Genomic DNA, 20,796 nt, shown 5'->3' on the forward strand with positions numbered 1-20,796 from the left:
CTCAGGAGGCATCGCAACCATATGGGACAGTAATGAATGGGCATGCAACCCCACCGATACCCACCAAAATTGGATCCGAACTGCGCTTGATAGTAGAACAGGAGGACAATCAGTAATTATCTACAATGTTTACGCTCCAAATAACTATAGAGAAAAAGAAGTTTGTTGGCACAGTCTTAAAACAAGAATAGAGGGAGATCAGAACTCTAATCTCATCGTAGCAGGTGATTTTAACTTGGTACTCCATGCCAACGAAAAAAGAGGCGGCAGTTTTACACCAGATTCTTTCAGAGGGCGGCTGGAAACCATCATTCAGGAAAATGACTTAGTTGATGTCATCCCTAAGAACCGTAGGTATACCTGGAGTAATAGGAGGCTGGGAATAGGCAATATAATGGAGCGGTTGGATAGATTTCTGGTCAGCATAGCATATCTATCATCCTTCTCAAACGGTCATTCCAACATTCTCAACATGTCAGTCTCTGACCACTATCCGATAACGTTAACCTTGCAAAGACACAACCCCCTCGGGCCCATACCTTTTAAATACAGTGCGATATGGAACAGAATTCCAGCCACTAAAGAAGTGGTACAAAAGACATGAGCTCGGCATGTCGAAGGATCTCCGAGTTATATATGGGAAACCAAACTCAAAAGAGTAAAACAAGCTTTAAAGGACTGGGCCAGAGAAAACTACAAAGAGCCGGAATTGAATAAAAAAAGAATAAAGCAAGATCTAGAAGAAATACAACAGAAAATCGAAGAGCAGGGGTTAACTCAACAGAATAAAGAACATGAAGGCAGATTATACGCACAGCTAAGCCAAATCAATAGAGATGAAGAAATGAAATGGAGGCTGAAGTCTAGGCAAGTATGGCTACAGCAAGGCGACAAAAATACAGCATATTTTCATAAACAGGCCACAATTAGAAAACTTAAAAACACAGTGAGTACAATCACGGATAATGAAGGAATCAGATGTAGCAGTCAGGAAGCTATAAAGGAAGCGGCCACCAAGCATTTTAGCAAATTGTTGACGGAAGAAAAAGCAGTAGAAGACTACTCAGATATGCTCCAATATTTGCCTAAAGGGGTCACGCAAGAAATGAATAACAGCCTCAGTAAAGAAGTAGAAGAAGAGGAAGTCAAAGCAGCTATATGGAGTTTGCACCCAGACAAGGCCCCAGGGCCGGATGGATTCACTATAAGCTTCTTCAGGGAATATTGGTCAATGATAAAAAGGGATCTTTTACAGATGATTCGGTGGGTTCTGAAAAAAGGGAAAATGGGAGGATACCCCAACTCCACATATCTTGCTCTTATACCAAAAGAAAATCGCCCCTCCACTTTTGAGAGATTCCGTCCCATCTCTCTTTGCAACTCGGCCTATAAAATTGTCTCAAAAATCCTAGCAACCAGGCTCAAGCCTATCCTCCCCTCTTTGATAGCTGAAAACCAAGGAGGATTCCTCCCTGGCAGGCAAATTACTGATTCCATCATGCTTGTCCAAGAGGCCACCCACTCAAGCCAAACCAGAGGAGAAAAGGGATTTGTATTAAAGCTGGACTTAGCCAATGCCTTTGATAGAGTAAGGCATTCTTTTCTGTTTGATGTTCTCTACAAAATGGGGTTTGAAACACCCTTTATCAATATGATAGCAGCCTGTATAACCGGACCCTGGATATCTCCCCTGATCAATGGGAGACCATGTATAGCCTTCCAATCATCTCGAGGCCTTAGACAAGGCTGCCCGCTCTCTCCTTATCTGTTCATTCTCATGGCCGAGTCATTCAGTCAAGTCTTAGATTATAACCGGAGAATAGGATTAATTATTGGCATCAAGATAGAAAATGGAACAAAGAATATTAATCATTCTCAATTTGCTGACGACACCCTGCTCATTGGTGGAGCCTCCACCACAATAGCACGGAGATTTAAGAAGCTGTTAGATCAATTCATAGAATACTCAGGAGGCAAAGTCAACCAGTTAAAAAGCTGTATCTATGGATGGAACACAGCAAGTCATACTATCCACAGTATAGCGAGCATATTTGGAGTAACTTGAAGCTTAAATTGGCACCACTTCTACTATCTAGGTATGCCAGTAAGCCTGGGGCCCTTGAAGGTCGAAACATGGAACGAAATTTTGGACAAGATTAAGCGAAAAGTGCAGCAGTGGGGCACAATGTGGTTGAATCCAGCAGGAAGGTTAATCCTCCTCAAATCAGGTATTGCTTCTCTCCCTGTATATTGATTTTCTCTTTATCAGGCTCCAGCAATTTTCCACCATAAAATGGAAACTGTTCTTAGGCAGTTTCTTTGGCAAGGAGGGAAAACAGTTAAAAATAAATTCAATCTGGTAAGTTGGAAAAATGTGATCCAATCTCAGGACAGAGGCGGACTGGGCATTAGATCTCCAAAACTTCTAAATTTGGCCTTTGGTGCCAAACTTGTATGGAGGTTGATTACAGGACCTGCAGCATGGTGGAAAAAGGTTATGGAAGCAAAATATTTAATATGTCCAAGGCAACAGCTATTGGAATCTAATATTCCTAACAGGGAAAGCACGAGAATATGGAAGCTGTGCAGAAAGGCAATATCATTTATGCACCAAAATATTTCTAAGGTACCAGGAGGGGGAGCCAGCATCAATTTTAACACAGATAAGATCCTAGGACAGCAGCCCCTGGGGATAAATGCAGAGGCATCTCCTGGCATAAATTGGCTCAACAGTAAAGGAATTCACTACTTATCACAAATCTCCAGTTGGGACCCCCATACTCGTGCTTGGACTGGCTGGAAATTCCCGGACCCTCCAAATAATTTAGCACCCAGTCTTAACGCCTTGAAGAAATTCCTCCACAACAAAGCCCCAATTCAGGAAGGCATTCTGGATGGGCTGCGATGGGATGCGACGGGAACTCATTACACAGTTAAAGCTGGACACCAATATCTCTGTGATAGCACTTACCAATCTGAACTTTGGAACCATTGGAAAGTTGTATGGAGAGCAGAGGCTCCCCCCAAAGTCAAATTCTTTATCTGGTTGCTTCTCAAAGGGAAAACGCTAACAGCTGAGAACCTTAGAAAAAGAGGAATAATTGGACCTACCAGATGCCCAAATTGTTGCAGATCGGAGGAAACAATGCAGCACTTATTTATAGAGTGTCCAGTAGCAGTAGAACGCTAGAAGCAGATGGCTTCAATGGGGGGATTAACATGGGAGCCTCAAGCTACTATAGCAGATACGATCTACAATTGGAAGAAAGCCTGCCCATGGAAGGAAAAAAGAAGCAAACTAACACAAAGAGCATGGAACACCTTTCCCCTCCCGCTTCTGTGGCGACTATGGCTAGCCCGAAACGGGAAGGTCTTTCAGGCGAAAGATTTCAGTATCCGCAAGATATGTCATAAAGCCAAACTGTTGGCTTTAGAAACAATAACAAACAATACCACGGGCAGAGTAGATGCAACCAGCTACAGCATCGAGGAGCGTAATTTAATCAGCTACATATTGGAAAACAATTCCAGGGCCATGGAAAACTGCAGGAGAGGGACAAAGACAAGAGAAGAAGCTAGCACATGGAAGCTTCGTTTAAAAGAGGAGGAATTTTCAAACTGGCTAAGAAACTGCAACACATTCTGCTTATTCTTTGACGGAGCATCCAAGGCAAATCCGGGACTGGCAGGTGCTGGCGGTCTTATCTGCGATGCAAATGGTGAATGTATCCTTCATTTTGAATGGGGGCTGGGGGAAGTCTCTAATAACAGAGCAGAAGCTCTCGCCCTATTTCAGGGGCTCACCCAGCTAAACAAACTCGGGATAAAAAAGGCGAAGATCTTGGGAGATTCTTCAATTGTCATCCGGCTCATGGTACACCGGCAGCGCACTCCAAACATTATGCTCCAACAGATCAATCAGCGAAATCAGATCCTCCATGAGACAATGGAGGAGGCCAAGTACTACCATATCCTCCGTAGCCTGAATAAGATGGCGGATGAACGGGCTAATAAAGCGTGTGAAAGACCCATAGGCAGCCTGAAATGTAACACAACTGTGACATTCTGTCCGCTACCTTAAAAAAAGAAGAAAATGTATTTAGTCAATAGCAACAGACCTATAGCTGGCAGAATTACAGCGAGGAAGCACGTGATAAGTGCTGGCGACATGAAGGATAAAGTATGGTGGATCTCGAACAGATGTGCAATCAAAGATATGTTACAGAGCATAGGGAATGTCAAAATATCAAGCGATATTTGTCCCTTCCGAATGGATTACAAGACTTCACAGGATTTGCTTCAGTACTTGTCAAGGATGCGCCATAATCCCAAAGCGATCAACCTAATCTTCTCCTACCTCCGAAACAATCTCTCTAAATCCGAATTTGCCTATATAAGATCAACTTGGCCTATTTGTCATTTCAAGTTAAGAAATCCTTTAGAGTTTCAGTCAGTCACAGCTCTCTCTGTTTTTATTCAGTCTTGTGGTAGCGCTCAGAACAGCTACGCCGCTCCCAACAGTCTTCGCCCGAGCTCATTGAAAGCTTGTGTTATTTTGGCAAGAAACAGCAGTCACAATAACTGCTCTGTGCCCATTGAATCTCGTCCGAGATCTTTAACTCCCGTATGCATGGCTGAGACAGTAGTAAGGAATACATTTGAAGCAAGTAGGAACCGTTCAGAAGATTTCATATAGAAATAGATTAAGATATAGATTAAAAATGTTCTGTTGTTGCAAATTATGGTCTTTTCAGTATATTAGGATTTATAGCAGTTCAGGTAATATTGCAGGCATAACAATTAGAACAAGGATCAAGGAAGTGATCTATCTTGTAATTCCTATGATCCATGATATCAAACCTTTGTACTCATGGAGCCTTGACTCCTTCTTTTTCAGCAATCAATAGCAACCGACTCTTTTAAAAAAAAAATTATATATATATATATATATATTCTCTTTAAATTATATTTTTTTTAATTTCATTTTTTATTTATTTTTTGATATTTTTTTATTTGTTTTTTCTGTTTTTTCGTTAATTTTTTTATTTTTACAAGTTAATTTCGGTTTTTTTTACATTTTTATAGGTTTTTTTTTTTTTATATTTTATTGTATTTGATTTTTTTTTTCATTTTTTTTATTGATTTTTATTTTTATGTTTCATTACCAGCATTTAAAAAAATTATCCACACTTAATACATTAGAAAATTTAAAGTATAAAAAATAAGCTCTCTAAACAAAAAGGATTGATGTTCATCAACACTTTTCAAAATTAAGATAAAAATCATTAACAAAGAAAAAATGTTCACACTTTATACATAAAAAAAAAATTGAAGTGTCAAAAATAAGCCCTCTAAAAAAATGTGTTGATGTTGCATCAACACTTTTCAAAATCAGCGTGAAATCACTAACATTTAAAAAAATGTTCATACTTGATACATAAAAATAAATTAAAGTGCCAAAATAATGCTCCAAAAAAAACAATGTATTCTAAATCACCATTTTTCAAAATCGAGTGATTTTTTACTACCTCAAAAAAACAGGTACTAGGTAATTTTCTCGTTTGATCAGTAACTATGTTGTTATCCTAGGGTGTGACGAAGACATTACCAAGTTTCTTAAATTCCATCGTTTTTCTACAAGAAAACTCGTTGAATTTCCTCTTGCCATATTGTAAATATGTTATTTTTGTCACAAACGGCAAATATTAAAATCATGAAAATGTCAAAGAAAACATCAAAGGTCCTAGAGAAAATGAAGAGTTATGGAGAAGTTGAAGAGGCGTGAAGAATATGAAAAGGCATGGGGAAGGCGAAAATTCACTTCCCCACTTCTATAAATGCATCCTCATGTCTCATTCAAGGGAACTTTTGGCACTTAAGCTAGGCTATTAATTATATTGTTATTTCATGCTTAGGGTGCTAAAAACATTTTCTCTTGGTAGCTTATAGGAGGGATTGTGAGACTAGTGTTATGTTTCAAAGATGATATGAACTGCTTTCATCCCACTATTGGGTTTTGATGAGCTCATGGTACATGTATTTGAATGTACAACAATGTTAATGAGAAGCTTTTTCGCTTCATGCATTTGATTATGGTGCATTCCTCTATTGGTTATATTAGCTATCTAGTATTCCAATCATGAATGCATGTGTGTTTAGATACTAGTTACTTGTTAATGAACTAATTCATTGCCCTAAAACTTGTATATTTGCTTTGAATCTCTGCCCTTCATTCCATGTAGATGTTAGTAGTTTATTGTGAACTAATTCATAATTGGTTCCTAACACTTATGTGTTGTGTATGTCTTAGTTAGTCTCAATTATATGATTCTTCCTTGAGGCATGCTCTTACTCGTTATGTTCTTGTTGTGTTATTATATTGTGTTTCGCAAGCTATCAATGAGAGATGATCTCATCCTCATTCTTTTGGCATATTACACTCGGTCTCACACTCATCTCTCTGCAATCGATATCCAAGAGTAAAACACATACAAAATGGCAATCGGATTGATATTCTGAATGAGACTCCTATCCCAAAACAATGTGAGGTTTAATTTGGACTTCATATCAGGGAGACCCCATTACTATTGTTGGAATATCCAGCGCTGTCAACACCATGAAACGATTGCAATCTCTCATCTTGTTGACATTAAAACAAAAAATGGTACATTCACTTGGAATACAAGCAAGGAGGAGCTCAATAGGTGGCCTCAAAACTAGACCACGTCTTAATCTTAGAAGACATAATAAGGTGAGATCTCTTTCTGGAAATCTCCATCCTCCTTAGTCATGGATCAAACCATTTACCCATTTACTTGAACATAGATCTAAAATCCCAACCTCACAACAAGCCCTTTCATTTTGAAAAGTTTTGGTTATACGATCCAAATTTCCAAGCAAATATACAACAATGGTATGGTCAACCAGTAATTACAAAAGACTCAACAATGTTTACACTCCACCAAAAGCCCAAACATATCAAACAAAGACTCAAATGTTGGAATAGAGATAAAATTGGAAACGTCTTAGAATAAAAGCACAGACTAGAGAAAAAATTGGAAGTGATCCAAAAGGAAGCAATTCTTTTTGGAAAACCATAGACATCAATCAAGGAAGGGGCATCCACACTCAATGAGCTGGAGGAATAGAGGAGGCAAGAAGAACTCCTATGCCAACAAGAATCCAGAATTTGATGGCTCAAAGAAGAGGAAAAGATTATTTCCTTTTTCCACAAATCAATGCTTTAGCATCACCATCACAATCATATCTCTTCCATTAAAATCTTGCAGGCAAAAAATTGCAAAGCCACCAGGGGATTCTCCATAGAACTCAATCACTTCTTCCAAAATCTTCTCTCTAAGCCTTCAATCAATCGATCAAGGGCGATTTTGCTCATACTGAAGCACATACCTACGATGACCACTCCAAATCATAATGAAGTTCTACTCAGAGTCATCTCCTTGGATGAAGTTGAAGCTACAATAAAAGTTATGCCTAGCAATAAAGCACATAGACTAGATGGATTCACCATTTAATTCTTTCACGCATGTTAGCCAACGATTGGGAATAATGTCTGGCAAGCGGTGGAGGAATCACAACTATCTCGATCCATTCTCAAAGCCTTTGATGCTACATTTCTAACATTGGTGCCTAATAAATACAAGGTATTTGCCCTAAATGGCTATACACCAATAGCTTTGTGCAATGTTGTTTACAAAATCATCTCTAAAGTTATAGCAAAAAAGCTCAAACTGTTCCTCCCAAATCTCATCTCTCCAAAACAAACAGAGTTTTGTTGAAGGTCGTCAAATCCTGGATGGAATTATGGTAGCCCATGAAGCAATACATTATATGAAAATTACAAAGAAGCTTAGTATGATGTTAAAGCTTGATCTTTCTAAAGATTTGATAAGTTGAATTGGTAGTTTTTAGGAAACATCCTTAGAGCTTTGGGTTTCTCTAATGAATGGGTGGAATGGATCATCAATGGTCTCTCATCAACTTTTTTCTTTATTCTTTGTCAATGGATCACCCTTTGTGCCTTTCACATCATCCCGTGGGATTCAACAAGGGGACCGACTATTGCCATTCCTCTTCATTATAACACTGGAAGGGTTGGGTCATCCCTCAAAGTTGTAGCGATAGAGAAGAAGTTTCTAGGTCTTTTGTGGTTTGGGGATGATATTTGGGTTTGTAGATGATATGATGGGCACAGGGACCCCGACAATTCATGAAGCAAATAATTCACAAAAATCCTGGAGTAGTTTTCTCTAGCCTTGGGTACGAATATAAATAAGACCAATTCTTAAGTATACTTCTTCAACACCCCCATGGTTGTCCAAAGACATATCACTAGGATTTTGGGCTTCCAAATTTGCAAACTCCCTTCAAAATATCTAGGAGCACCTTTGGCTGCAAGCTCTCTCAAATGGAGTCTATGGGAGGAATTAATATCCAAACTCAATAACAAATTGGCAAGATTGGCATTTTGGTCTCTCAACATGGCAGGTAAACGTTTTCTCCTAAAATTTGTTCTACATGCACTACCTATTTATTTATGTTAAGCAACAATGGCCCCAGCATCGATCTTATAGGAACTCCACCGATTCCAGAGAACATTCCTCTAGAAGGGTACTTTCTTGGAAAAAAATGGTCATTAGTGGCATGGGTAAAGTTTTGCAGACCAAAGCTAAAAGGAGGACTTGGGCTGCGAGACTCCCATATCATGACAACTGTCATGGGAGCCAAAATTTGGTGGTGATGGCTCCAGGGAGGTTCAAACTTATGGAAACTCATTTGGCACCACAAGTATGCCCCTCAAACGCCTCTACAACACCTTATTCGAATGTATATCACAGCAAAAGGTTCATCTATATGATCTCTAGCCAAAAAAGGTATGCATATGATCCAACAACATTGCTTCTAGGAAGTCAAAGACAACCAAATTGCACTATTCTAGAATGATTCGTTGCAACAACTACCCAAGCTAGGTGACCAACATCATCTCGATAAGCTAAGAATACAGATGATAGCTCAAGGTTGGGCCAAACTTTCTAATTATTGGATACAATCCGACTCTAGTGTGCAGTGTCGCCAATGGATCCCACGAAAGGCATGGCAACCCAAACTAGATTCTAATTCATGGAAAGACTTATGTAATAACCTTTTGAAAAGGTGCATCATACAAACTCCATTGGGTTTACACATCCAAAGGTATCTTCTCTATGCATGAAGCACACCACCTGGAAGTGGGAAACCAATCACTAAACAATAAAAGAAATCTAGTTCAATATTTGGAAGCAGAATTCATGACCTACAATCTCCTTTTTTCTATGGATCTTGATGTAGAACAAACCTTTAACATGAGACAATATCCAAAAGAGAAACTACTAATGGACATCACAATGTCTACTATCCTTTCTACATCATGAAAATTGGGAGCATCTATTCAACAATTGTGCCTTGTTGATGGGTCTATGGGCTAGGCTAGTTGAAAGCCTCGCTTGCACTAATCGAGACCGCTCTAATATTCTCAACAATACTGCTAGTTGGCACTCTCAATTTTTCAAAAACTTGCTTTTAAACCATCTATGGACTCTCCCCCCTCGTCTCCTTCGCTTGGTAATCTAGAAGGAACACAATAGAATCATTTTCAAGGGCTCTTCCATTCCCTTTGACTCCCCTTTGGAATTTCTACCTTTGTAATCCCAAAAAGTATATTCTCACCCTCTCTTGGTCTCCCCGAGATTAGCAAGCCTTTGGAAGCAAAGCAAGAGTCCTTAAATGTTAATTTCCCTCCCCTCCCCATTCTTCTACACCCCCCTACCTTTTGTTCCCCCCCTCAGCCAACCTCCTAATGCTGAATTTTGACCAACCGTCTAAAGGAAATCCTAGCCCAATAAGATACAATAATATCATTTGCAACCACAAAGGCCAATATACACTAGAACACTTGGAATAAATAGTAACAACGTTGTTGAGATTGTGGCCCTCATCTCAAGCTAGAAATAGCTCACTTCGAAGGAATGACCAAGCTCCTAGTGGAAGGAGACTCCTAGCTCATTGTGAAAATGCTCCGCATAATTCAAAATAGCACCCTAATACACAAAGTATCCACGAGTTGCACATGGAAGTGCTCCTCAACCATATCCCCACTCAAATTACTAATATTCTAATCATTATTCCTACTTGTATTCGATGATCTAGAAATAAAATCACTAACCTCATGGACAATTATGGTTTTCTAGGCTCCTCCCCCTTGTATCCTCTATTTGGAAGGGGGTCGGGGCAACCCGAGTATCGTCATCCCACCTGGCCCCAAGGATTAATGAACGTGGCAACGCGCCTCGGTGATAGTTTCTATTGTTTTGAGCTAAAGAATGCCAACCATCACTTAGTCTAGCATACATTCAGCCCATAGTGGTCTCAGGGATTTCGGTTTGTCATTTGGATGCTCACTCGTGCTCTCCAGCAAGGGCAACATTTATCCATGGCCTCTAGGTTCCCTGTCTATTTTATGATCAACACCATTGCCCCTGGAAATGACTGCAATTTTCCTTTCGAGATAATCGAGACTTGTAGCACTTTTGTTTGCAACCTGCGTTCACTTGGTTCCTTTGTGCACTAGTTTGGGAAACAACAATTTCTCCAATTACACATTTGCATCTCACAGAGGTTGTGCAATCTTCAACACAATGGCAATGGAAAGCAAATGGTATCTTTCTTTCCCACTGCGATTTCCTTTCCATTTTAAATTCATTCTACTTCTGCAAATTGGCAAGGTTTCTAGATATTCATGAGCTCATGGTTTTACATTTTCAAAGGCTTCCTATGTGTCACAGGAACCAATCCCCAAGAGTAATCTTGCTTTTTTTCCTAGCTCCTTGACCTCCTCTAGCATCCCACCCATTTATTTGCCCATCGACCTCCTCTCGAATCCTCTACACTCTCTTTCCTTACCTCCTCAACTCGTATCTATGCACTGATGGTGCACTCTCCCCAAGACCTTCACAATTGGACTCTTCATTTGATTTTGTTGTCACTCCCTTGTCATATTCCTCCTCGTCTCTGGTGGATGTGGCTAGCAACTTTCTATGGCAGTGATTCTTCTAGTGTTCACTCCTCTCCATGCTCCTATGATGTGGCATCCCCCTATAGCTTGTGTTACTCCTTTCTTCTCCTCTTTAGGGATTGCCTCTTTCAGTGTCTTTGTATATTCCCCCATGCCTCATCAACGATCATAAGTGCACAAGGGAACATATTATTATTAAGAGAGGACCCACACAGGTAGCACACATGTGCATCATCACTTAGAAGAAGCAACCTTCAGTAATCATGACCTCACACTAGGGCCCATCCAAGGAAAGCTAATACATGCCACAAGAAAAGGCTCCTCACAAAGACTCCACCTCTCGAACATGGAGGTTCTTGCGAGTTGGTTGATTGGGCTCCAAACACCAGACACAATTGTGGCAGATTTAATCAATACATGCAACATTCACCCCTCTCCATGCTCTTGTGATGTGTCATGCCCTAGAGATTGTGTTGCTCCTTTCTTCTCCTCTCCAGCGATTACCTCTTTCAATTTCTTTGTTTATTCCCCCATGCCTCATCAGCGAGCGTAGGTGTGCAACGGAGCAATCTTATTATAAAGAGAGGACCCACACAAGTAGCACACGTGCATCATCACCTAGAGGAAGCAACCTTCAATGATCATGACCTCACATTAGGCCCCAACCAAGAAGAGCTAATATGTGCAAAGAGAGAAGGCTCCTCACGAAAACTCAACCCCTCCAAAATGGAGGTTCTTGCTAAGTAGGTTGATTGGGTTCCAAAAACTGGACACAAATGTGGCATATTTAATCAATATATGCAAACAATTGACCTGTATTGGCATATGAAGTTCCTCTTGGGCATAATTCTCTTGGACCAACACAAGCATCAGGCGAACATCCTTTATTCTCTTGAGCATCTGCACCATCATATGAAGGTTTTGGACCAATGGATAGAGTGCATGGAGAAACATCTTGAGCATCTACACCATCATATGAAGGTCTTGGACCAATGGATAGAGTGCATGGAGAAACATCTTGGATCAATGGATAGAGTGCAAGTCGTCGTCACCAACTCTAGTTTCGTTGCTTAATTGTATATCATGTTCTTGTAATATTGGTTTTTTGTTCCTGTTGTTTACTTTCAAAAGGTTAAGCCCACTACTCTATATCATATGTTAGAATTTAATCATCTCGTCACATTGGTCTATTCTCCCCTATGAGAGACTGACTTAAGACTTCTCAATACTATTTTGTAATCCATGTTGAAGGAAATACAATATACCCCACACAAAATTAATTTTTGTAATCCATGTTAAAGGAAATACAATATACCCCACACAAAATTAAGTAGGAAATATAAAAAGAAAAGAGAAGGATTAACTACAATATTATTCATGAAACATAAATATTTGCTTAAAAATAAATATATAATAATTTATTTAGTTTTTAATATATTAAATAGTGTTTCGCACGGGGGCATAGAGCAAATGATGATAGGGTGTTTTGTTAAAATACTAATTTGTGATAAAAAGTCGCTAGTTCGAAACTCCATGGGCAAAAAATCCAACCATGCTAAGGGCTAGTGTGGCCCAAACTAGGTGCAATCAATGAGTGATTTTGACTACTTCGATGCCCCGGAGTCACTCAAGCCACAAGTTAGGTGTACCAGTGATCTCAAGACTCACATAACCTAGCAACAAACAAAAGATATATTAAATAATGCTTAAGTAACCTAGCAACAAATAAAAGATATATTAAATAATGCTTAAATAATGTTTAGATTGAAAGCGAAAGGTATTTCAAAAAATACTTAAAATTTAGTTAAAAAATAATTGAAATTTAGTTGCGTTGTGGTCTAGGTACTTGAAAGTGAAAGGTCAATTATAATACTGTCTGTATACTTCAAAATGTGTTTATATAAATATAATCAATCTTATTATAATGTGTTTATATAAATATAATCAATTTTATTATATTTCAGAAATATAACTATACAATAATGTTCAGAACCCTCCCTTAATGTTCAAATATACAATAATGTTCAGAACCCTCCCTTAATGTTCAAATATACAATAATGTTCAGAACCCTCCCTTTTCATAGTGGTATAGATATAAATGTTTGCAATGAAACCCTCCCTTAATGTTCAAATATACAATAATGTTCAGAACCCTCCCTTTTCAGAGTGGTCTAGATATAAATGTTTGCAATGAAATGTACAAGTCTGTACACTGAGATTACTTCAAAATGCGTTGACATCAATATAATCAATCTAAATGTGTTTACATCGATACAATCAACCTTATTATATTGAAATATAACTCTCATCTTTAAATAGTTCTTATATATACATGTTCTAAATAGTTCTTAAATAGTTCTTATATATACATGTTTGCAATGAGATGTACAATGATGTAATAATGTTCAGAACCCCTCCCTTTTCATAGTTGTATAGGTATAAATGTTTGCGCTGAAGTGTACAAGGCTGTACACTGAGATTAGATTAGATATTGCAAGAGTTTATCAATTATATTTTATTTATAAATTTATTTCAAAATCAGAAAATTAAAATGGATTTTATGCATGCACATATTCGAGTTTGCAATTTGTATCATGTAATTTTCAAAAATAAAGGGATATTGCGTATGGCTAAGTTAACTTGTAAAACAGACAGTTATAACGGATTTTCTGTCTATATACATGTGCATACTCGAGGTTCCTTTAGATGTGTTTGAGAGAGCATCGGCTGTAAATTTACAATTTGCATGTTTCTTTTACTTTCGCTTGAGATGACTTAAAGATGGATGAACTCACGCAACTACGATCTACACACCACTTTGATCTAGAAAACAAAAATTGACTTTGCTTTCCCATATGGAAAAGTATCCATGGCACCGTCATATTTTCCCATTACACCACTTTGATAAAGATGCCAATAAAATCCAAGTAAAAGAGTAACAACCATGTGGGTAGTTTAATTTGTAAATGACCTTTGAAAAGCAAAATGTTGACTGGACTTGAACCACATGCTCATGTCCAATTTGTCAATGAAACAAACTCTTGACAAAGTGAGCTATTGGTTTATTAATGACGACGCAAAAGTAAATTGTCAATAGAATGAGTGACAAATGTTTACCATTCAAAAGCAGATTCTTGACAAATTGAAAAAGTAAATAGTTCACCAATTGAAAGATAAATTCTCTGGACCCGGATATTGAGTCACAAACATGTCCCAAGTTGTGAGGGGCGTAGAAAGTTCACAGGTTCAAAAAAACGTGTTTTCCAAATTCGTTTAGAAGGGGAAAATTTGTGCATTAGAATTCTTATATTCTTTTCTAAATTCCATCGCTAATAGAATTGATTTTGACTAGAAGAATTTATTAATAATAATTAGGACGACATATTATTAATCAGGGCTATACGCTGTTCCATACCAGCGTTTTAATAACTCATATGGAGACCCATTCCTTTCTAACACTCAAAAGCAAGGAAAATAACAGCTTTCTCACTCGTCATACAGCAAAATCCTAAGACATCTTACATTATAAATCTAAATACTCAGATCAACCCATTGTAAACGAAGGAGTAGGCAAGTTGATGACAGTGCTCTTGACTTTCGTCATCATGAGAATGCTATTTGTGATTCCCTGAGAACCAATGCCACTGTCTCTCAGACCCTGCAAGTACAACAAATTCAATTAGCTTTTTCTATTATCTGCTATTGAAATTGCTCCAATAATAATCAGCTAATGCGAGATCTAGATCAGGTGTTAAAATTAGAAAACATGCCTGGAAAGGAAAATGATCCGGTCCGCGGGCAGGTGCAGAGTTAATTTGAACTGTTCCAGTTTCCATGGCATCACTTATCATGATTGCTTTGTTGATGTCTTTTGTGAATATACATCCCTGCAATAAATTATTTTGTTATTATCACCTACAGGCTACAACAGAAAAGATGATATACATAAAAGAAATTCCAAGATTGCTGACCTGAGACCTCAGAAGCAGTTAACATGATACCTGGAGTCCAAAATTGCTGGCATTGCAATGATGAATGCCTTCTTCAACAGAGTTGATCCTAATGACGGGCAAGACTGGCCCAAAAGGCTCTTCCCAAGCAAGTCTCATGTCAGGCCTCACGTGGTCTACCAAAAGAGGCCATATAAGGTTACCCTCTCTCTTGTACTCCTGTAGCGTGACATTCAGTAACTATCAGCTTCAAGTGACAAAAATAATACTGTTGAAAATTCTGTGCATGTAAAACCTCTTCCAAAGGCAATTTTGCTTTTCCAACGACCGGCGGTCATCAACAACATATGAAATATCTATTTTCAGGGAAAATAGAAACGATTTAATAACCAGGATAAGGTATTTTTCGCACAGATATACAGGTGCGTTTTGAGTGCGAGTGCGAGTGCAAAACAAGATCGAACCTGGCAGAGTTTGGCTCCTTTTTGCTTGGAATCCATAACAAGACCCTCAATGAAATTTGCAGAGGATTCTGTGACAACCGGGGTGATCTCACAGTTTTCTTCTGGTGGGCCAACAGTCATCTTTGCAATTTTGGCATTCACCTTCTCTACAATAATATCTGCAACTGATTCCATCACAAGGACTACTTTGACCGCAGTACACCTCTGACCACTGTGAACAACCAGGATTTCATGTCATCACAATTGGGAAAAAGTGGGATTCCCTGTCAGTGAGAAGATGACTAAACAACTAAATACCTGTAAGAAAAGCCTCCCTTGGCAACATTGGCTGCTGCCAGATCCAGATCAGCGTCCTCAAGTATAATACAGGCATCTTTTCCACCTAATTCCATCTGAAGAGGAATCATGCCAGCCTTTTTGGAAATTGCAATACCAGTGTCACCCCCAGTGAAACTACAATATGCAGAGAAAATGAAAAACAATAGTCAAGCAGATGGTGAAGAGTTTTAAGTTCTAAAAATGCGCTAATAAACATACAAGTGAGTCGCTATTACCTAATACAGCCTATACCCGGATGCATTGTGAGAAAATCACCAATTTCAGATCCCTTTCCTGTGACACAACTGATAAGGCCCTTTGGGAATCCAGCCAAATGGAAGCAGTGTACCATGTGCAAGGCTGCTACGGCTCCCTGTCAATAGACCATATATTCCCTTGTAAATTGACAATGGAATCATATCACATATACAAAGCAAGAAGAATTTAACAGTAAACTTTCTTCATGTAATTGTAGCTACAGAGAAAGAAGTAAAAATCCTTGGTGGCTTGTATGTACTTTATTTCCAGTAGTGGTCCATTGGCTATACAAGAGGCTATTTCAACGCAGCAGTCTGATCAAGTAAACCCTAGCAACCTAGTCAAGTTCAAAGGCTTATCTAAGCTAGTCAAATCATGGAAAAGGGTTCTAAAATTTCTTATGCAACCCACTCCCGAGGAGCAATATTTCATCAACAGCATAACAATTTCACAATGTGTTCCACATGGTGAGGATTCCTCAGGATGGCATAAACATACATAGTTACTTAAAATGAAAGCAATGCGTATAGAATTTGACCAAAAGCTCCTATCAGTACCCTGAAGATTTGGATCAAGAATGACAAACTAGAAGCTATTATCCAGACACTCCATAAACATATCTTCAAATATACCCTATTTTTGCATGCAAAGCAACCAAAGAAATATGCAATCTGTGGAAAACATTGGCGCAAGCATACAAAACAGTGACTTCGATTTTCTCTCTGCTGGCTCTAGTAATTCACAATTAACAAATGGCCACTGAGGCTCCAGACAAACAAGCAAACATGAAAAACTTGGAAATGATTGGGCAAAGCACGTACTAAAAATATCAAACATATGATAGAACATAATATGTAATGAGGGCGACCCATGTAATGGGGTCATAATGCTGTCACATGACCAATTGATTGATGATGGAGCTGAGCCTAGCAAGAGAATCATTGAACAGCAAAAAAAGTTTATTATATAGAGGAAAGAGAGGCTGCATTCACCATTCATCACAAGAGATCCAGGTAAGGAACGCAGCACTAAAGAGATGTTGCCAGAGACTTAAAGAAATTCAAATTCACCTCAAAAAAGGCAGACAAGTGTGGGTGTCAGAACCAAAGGGGTGAGAAGTGCACCACTGATAAGGATATTAGGGGCAGTGAGAGGACTGCAGAGGGAAGGAAAGCCGCAGACGCGTCTTTAAAGCAGGCAGACTACATTGGTGAGGAGGAGAATGGAAAGCAAGTAGAGAGAGTTTGGAGAATGTAGTTGCAGAAGAAAATATGTGGTTTTCCATGAAGTCAATTGGTGGCCTTAAGTCGTAGGAGGTAATGGAAAATCAGTTGGGAGTGGGCTCAATAAATGGATTGGCATAAAATCATGCTTGATCTGATTCTGTGTGAAGTGGGAAATGACAAGAAGACGAAAGTCAGTCAAGGTGGGGCACCTAATGTTCAGCACGAGACAGAGAAAGTGGATTATCTGAGATTCTTTCAGTAATGTAGGTAGCGTATTGGTTACCAGGAAGATCTATTCTCCCCATTTTGAATAGAATACCAACATTTTCAAATATGTTTTTTCAAAGTAAATTCTCCCATTTTGAATAGACTACCAATGCCTGGTTAAGAGGCAAACTTTCGGTTAGCTTTATTTAAAGAAAAGTTAAATAGAGGATGGAAAATCTAGGATTGCTATCAAGTTATCTAAAGGAAGAAATGACAGATATCTGTTTTTGTAATTTCTGTATATGCTGTTAATATAAAAATTTCATCTGTGCAACAAAATTCTTTATAAGTGAAGAATATTACCTGAGTTGGCGGCTTCAACACAATTGAATTCCCAGCAATAAGGGCAGGACCAATCTTAGACACAGCAAGATTTACAGGATAGTTGAATGGAGGAATAGCTAAAATGACACCCAGAGGAATCTGCAAGGTAAGGATGGACCAATATTAATCTAACAATAATGTGTTAAAGACATACATAAAACATATAAAGAAGAAAAAAAGTGCTTTCATCATGTTTCCCACAAATTGTTGTTTTCAAGCATATTTCAACAAAACTGTCTCTAAGGTTAAATGTCACGTAATAAATAGTGGAGTTGAGTTGACGCACAAGCTGGGAGCAAAGGTTTATACCTTTGAGGACAGACACAATTTGTTTCTATCATTGCCAGGGAAACTATCCGATACAAGAAATTTGCCTTCACCAAGAATCCTCACTCCCTCCTCAGCGCAGTAAGAAATGAGATCTCCAGACCTTACAACCTGCAAGAACAAACATTGCCAAAATTATGTAAATCCCAAACCAACTCCACACACAAAATCGAAATCTAAAATAACAAATAAATGGATCCGTAAATTACAAATAATAATGATAAGATTGAAAAGGCTACCTCTGTAACAGCATCCTTTGCAGGTTTGGCAATTTCCTTGACATGACATTATGCTATGGGATTCTTGTGTTCCTTCAATAATGCAGCTGCACGGTGCAGAAGCTCTGCCCGTTTCCAAAGGGGAGTCTTTGCCCATGCCTTTTGAGCAACCCTAGAAGAGTCCACAACCTTATTCACTTCTTCCTGCGTACAAGCTGAAAATAGCAAACAAAATAGGCATTACAGGGGCTGAACGAGTCAAATTGATCACGTCTGCATTAAAGATGTCATCATAATCATCACTAGAACAAGGAGAAGACCAACTCAGTCATCTAGAGCCGATCCAACAAAAGAATCGGCGATCATTCCTAAAGGTGGGCTTGGATCAAATTGCAAACGCAAAAGCCAATAGATACAGAAATTGACCAATCCATTAGTCGGACCTATTATTTGCACTAAATGGCACTCGTCAAGCCAGAATTGAACAATATTTCAAAGATGCTAGAATTATTTTCTTTAGAGGGAAAAACTAAACCAGAACCACACTTGCGGGCAAAAACTCAAAAAACACAACAAATTCTTTGTCAATACCACAAAAAACACTCTTGATAGTACGAAAGGAACAATCTTCGTTTAGGAAGAGGAAATAACAGAAAGAAAGAAAATAAATTACAAGAAAATGACAACGCAAATTGGTTTAGAATTCTCCATCTAGTTCGGAAAGTAGCCAATACCTTTCAATTAGAGCGAAAAGCAACACAAAAATACAGTTCAGATGACCAGAAATCACTGAAGTCCTATTATGAAAGAAATTCTTCATGTAAACCGCTAGAACGACAAATTTTCGCAATGTAAAGCCGGAAAGAACACGAATCTCCTTTGAAACGCAACATAAGACAAACAGTTTCTATTTACCCGTCCAAAAAAACCTTCTCATTCGTTTTCGAGTACAAAATAAACAAATTTCCACATCCTATCTCACATGAGCTGCATAAAAGGCCGTAAAACGACTTCATTTACTTTATAGATGAATTCTCTCTAAATTTCTCTAACGCCCTAATATGAAACAAATTCTTCAAATAGACCAGTAGAATGACAAATCTTCGCAATTTAGAGCTGAAAAAGACCGCGAATCTCCTCTGAAACGCAAAATACAACACACGTTTTACAATTACCCCGCAGAAAAGCTCCTCCTCGTCTATTTTCGAGTTACAAAAAAGGGAACATTTTCCACATCCTAATTCACAAAACGAGTTGATTTACACAATTGCTGACATTTTTCTAAATTTCTCAAAACAAACAGAATTCCAACACTTTAAATCGCCGAAACCACGAAAGCCTCCCAGCCTAAGCCTAGAACAGAAGACAAAGCCACGAAAAAGCTAAAAGACGAACCTTGAACCCTGTACTGTGTCTTCCTAGTCGTAGGATTGATAATGGCCACCGATTTCCCCGAAGAAGACGCTCTCCACTCGCCATCGTAGTAATATTTAAACACCTCTCCTTCAAGAAGTTCACCAAAAGCACCGTTGCCGGCCATGGAATTCTAGCACAAATTGCTTCAGGATCCCTGGCTCAAGATTCCAAGAACAGAAGAACAAATCCAACGCAGGAAGAGGGGTTTCCAGAACCGACTTCAGTCAATTGAAGATGGGCGTTCTGTCCGACCAATTTATAGGCTCTACAACAGCCACGTCACATGTTTAACTCACGTGGTGCGAAATGAAAAGTAAGGGCTCGCAGAGCTTCCCTGGCTCCAAGTTTCTGGCATTAAAGAAATAATGTCACCTAACGAAATCAATATATTTAGTGAAGAGTGGGAAGGTGGGGATTCCATCGACTCTAATGGAATATCCCTAAATGATTCACCCACCCCAACCCTCACCTAACCCTTAGGAAACCATGGTACGCTCTCTTGGGGGATTGACCACAATTGTAACCACACGTTCCTCATTGAATATATCTAACCAGGGAGGTGGCCACGCCTGTTCTGCCGCACCTAACCTATCGCGGCCTTTCATCCTTGGTTTATCTATCATTCCTGGTCCGTACTTTGGTGATCTTGGTTTGTTTTAGCATACACGAAATTTTAAGCCGTTTGTGTTTGTTGATCCGTGAAACGTTCAAATCAACTAATAGTCAAAAACTAACCAACACATTAATTTTTTTCCTGGCTTCCCATGAAAATTGTTGGAGGCATTTACTCCAAGTTGAGTTTGTTGTTTACTATATTTGGAGCAAATGTGTCAATAAATAATCATCATATAGAAATGTGTTATTTTTTTATATTTTTAAAATACAGAGAATCCTTATAATAAAAAATAATGGAGAGCATACCTATAATAATATATAAAAACGAAAAACTGAGATATA

General features: G+C 38.6%; 3 protein-coding genes across 3 annotated transcripts; 1 reads left to right on the forward strand and 2 right to left on the reverse strand.

The window, feature by feature from the left end:
- Positions 1-3,205: 3,205 nt before the first annotated feature.
- On the forward strand, positions 3,206-4,081 carry LOC149263341 (uncharacterized). Its single transcript, XM_089387693.1, has one exon. The coding sequence runs from the start codon at positions 3,206-3,208 to the stop codon at positions 4,079-4,081; it is 876 nt and encodes a 291-aa protein (XP_089243819.1).
- A 10,328-nt stretch (positions 4,082-14,409) lies between these two features.
- LOC149263342 (NADP-dependent glyceraldehyde-3-phosphate dehydrogenase-like) lies at positions 14,410-20,196 on the reverse strand. Its single transcript, XM_089426154.1, has 10 exons — positions 19,819-20,196; positions 18,445-18,638; positions 18,188-18,316; positions 17,858-17,977; positions 16,040-16,176; positions 15,783-15,938; positions 15,486-15,696; positions 15,073-15,240; positions 14,842-14,958; positions 14,410-14,729 (listed from the first exon to the last, which is right to left on the reverse strand). Exons 5-10 carry the CDS (start codon positions 16,153-16,155, stop codon positions 14,616-14,618), a joined length of 882 nt encoding a protein of 293 aa, XP_089282280.1. The 5' UTR covers positions 16,156-16,176; positions 17,858-17,977; positions 18,188-18,316; positions 18,445-18,638; positions 19,819-20,196; the 3' UTR covers positions 14,410-14,615.
- On the reverse strand, positions 17,749-19,963 carry LOC149263343 (NADP-dependent glyceraldehyde-3-phosphate dehydrogenase-like). The gene is made up of 5 exons (XM_089387699.1): positions 19,819-19,963; positions 18,499-18,638; positions 18,188-18,316; positions 17,858-17,977; positions 17,749-17,775 (listed from the first exon to the last, which is right to left on the reverse strand). Exons 1-5 carry the CDS (start codon positions 19,961-19,963, stop codon positions 17,749-17,751), a joined length of 561 nt encoding a protein of 186 aa, XP_089243825.1.
- Positions 20,197-20,796: the final 600 nt, after the last annotated feature.

This window comes from Pinus tabuliformis, chromosome 6, assembly GCF_031772625.1.
Source record: "Pinus tabuliformis cultivar Carrire ecotype Pingquan chromosome 6, CPIR1, whole genome shotgun sequence".
Classification (NCBI taxonomy): Eukaryota; Viridiplantae; Streptophyta; class Pinopsida; order Pinales; family Pinaceae; genus Pinus; species Pinus tabuliformis.

What these genes read in the sequence shown, in the direction of transcription:
- LOC149263342 (XM_089426154.1), bottom strand. Translation starts at nt 16,155, where the DNA reads ATGGTACACTGCTTCCATTTGGCTGGATTCCCAAAGGGCCTTATCAGT. An exon ending in CCGGGTATAGGCTGTATTAG is followed by an intron (nt 15,939 to 16,039) that starts GTAATAGCGACT and finishes TGCATATTGTAG; the next exon opens with TTTCACTGGGGGTGACACTG. An exon ending in AAGGAGCCAAACTCTGCCAG is followed by an intron (nt 15,241 to 15,485) that starts GTTCGATCTTGT and finishes GTCACGCTACAG; the next exon opens with GAGTACAAGAGAGAGGGTAA.
- LOC149263343 (XM_089387699.1), bottom strand. Translation starts at nt 19,963, where the DNA reads ATGGCCGGCAACGGTGCTTTTGGTGAACTTCTTGAAGGAGAGGTGTTT. An exon ending in GACACAGTACAGGGTTCAAG is followed by an intron (nt 18,639 to 19,818) that starts GTTCGTCTTTTA and finishes TGCTATTTTCAG; the next exon opens with CTTGTACGCAGGAAGAAGTG. An exon ending in AATTGTGTCTGTCCTCAAAG is followed by an intron (nt 17,978 to 18,187) that starts GTATAAACCTTT and finishes CTTACCTTGCAG; the next exon opens with ATTCCTCTGGGTGTCATTTT.
- LOC149263341 (XM_089387693.1), top strand. Translation starts at nt 3,206, where the DNA reads ATGGGGGGATTAACATGGGAGCCTCAAGCTACTATAGCAGATACGATC.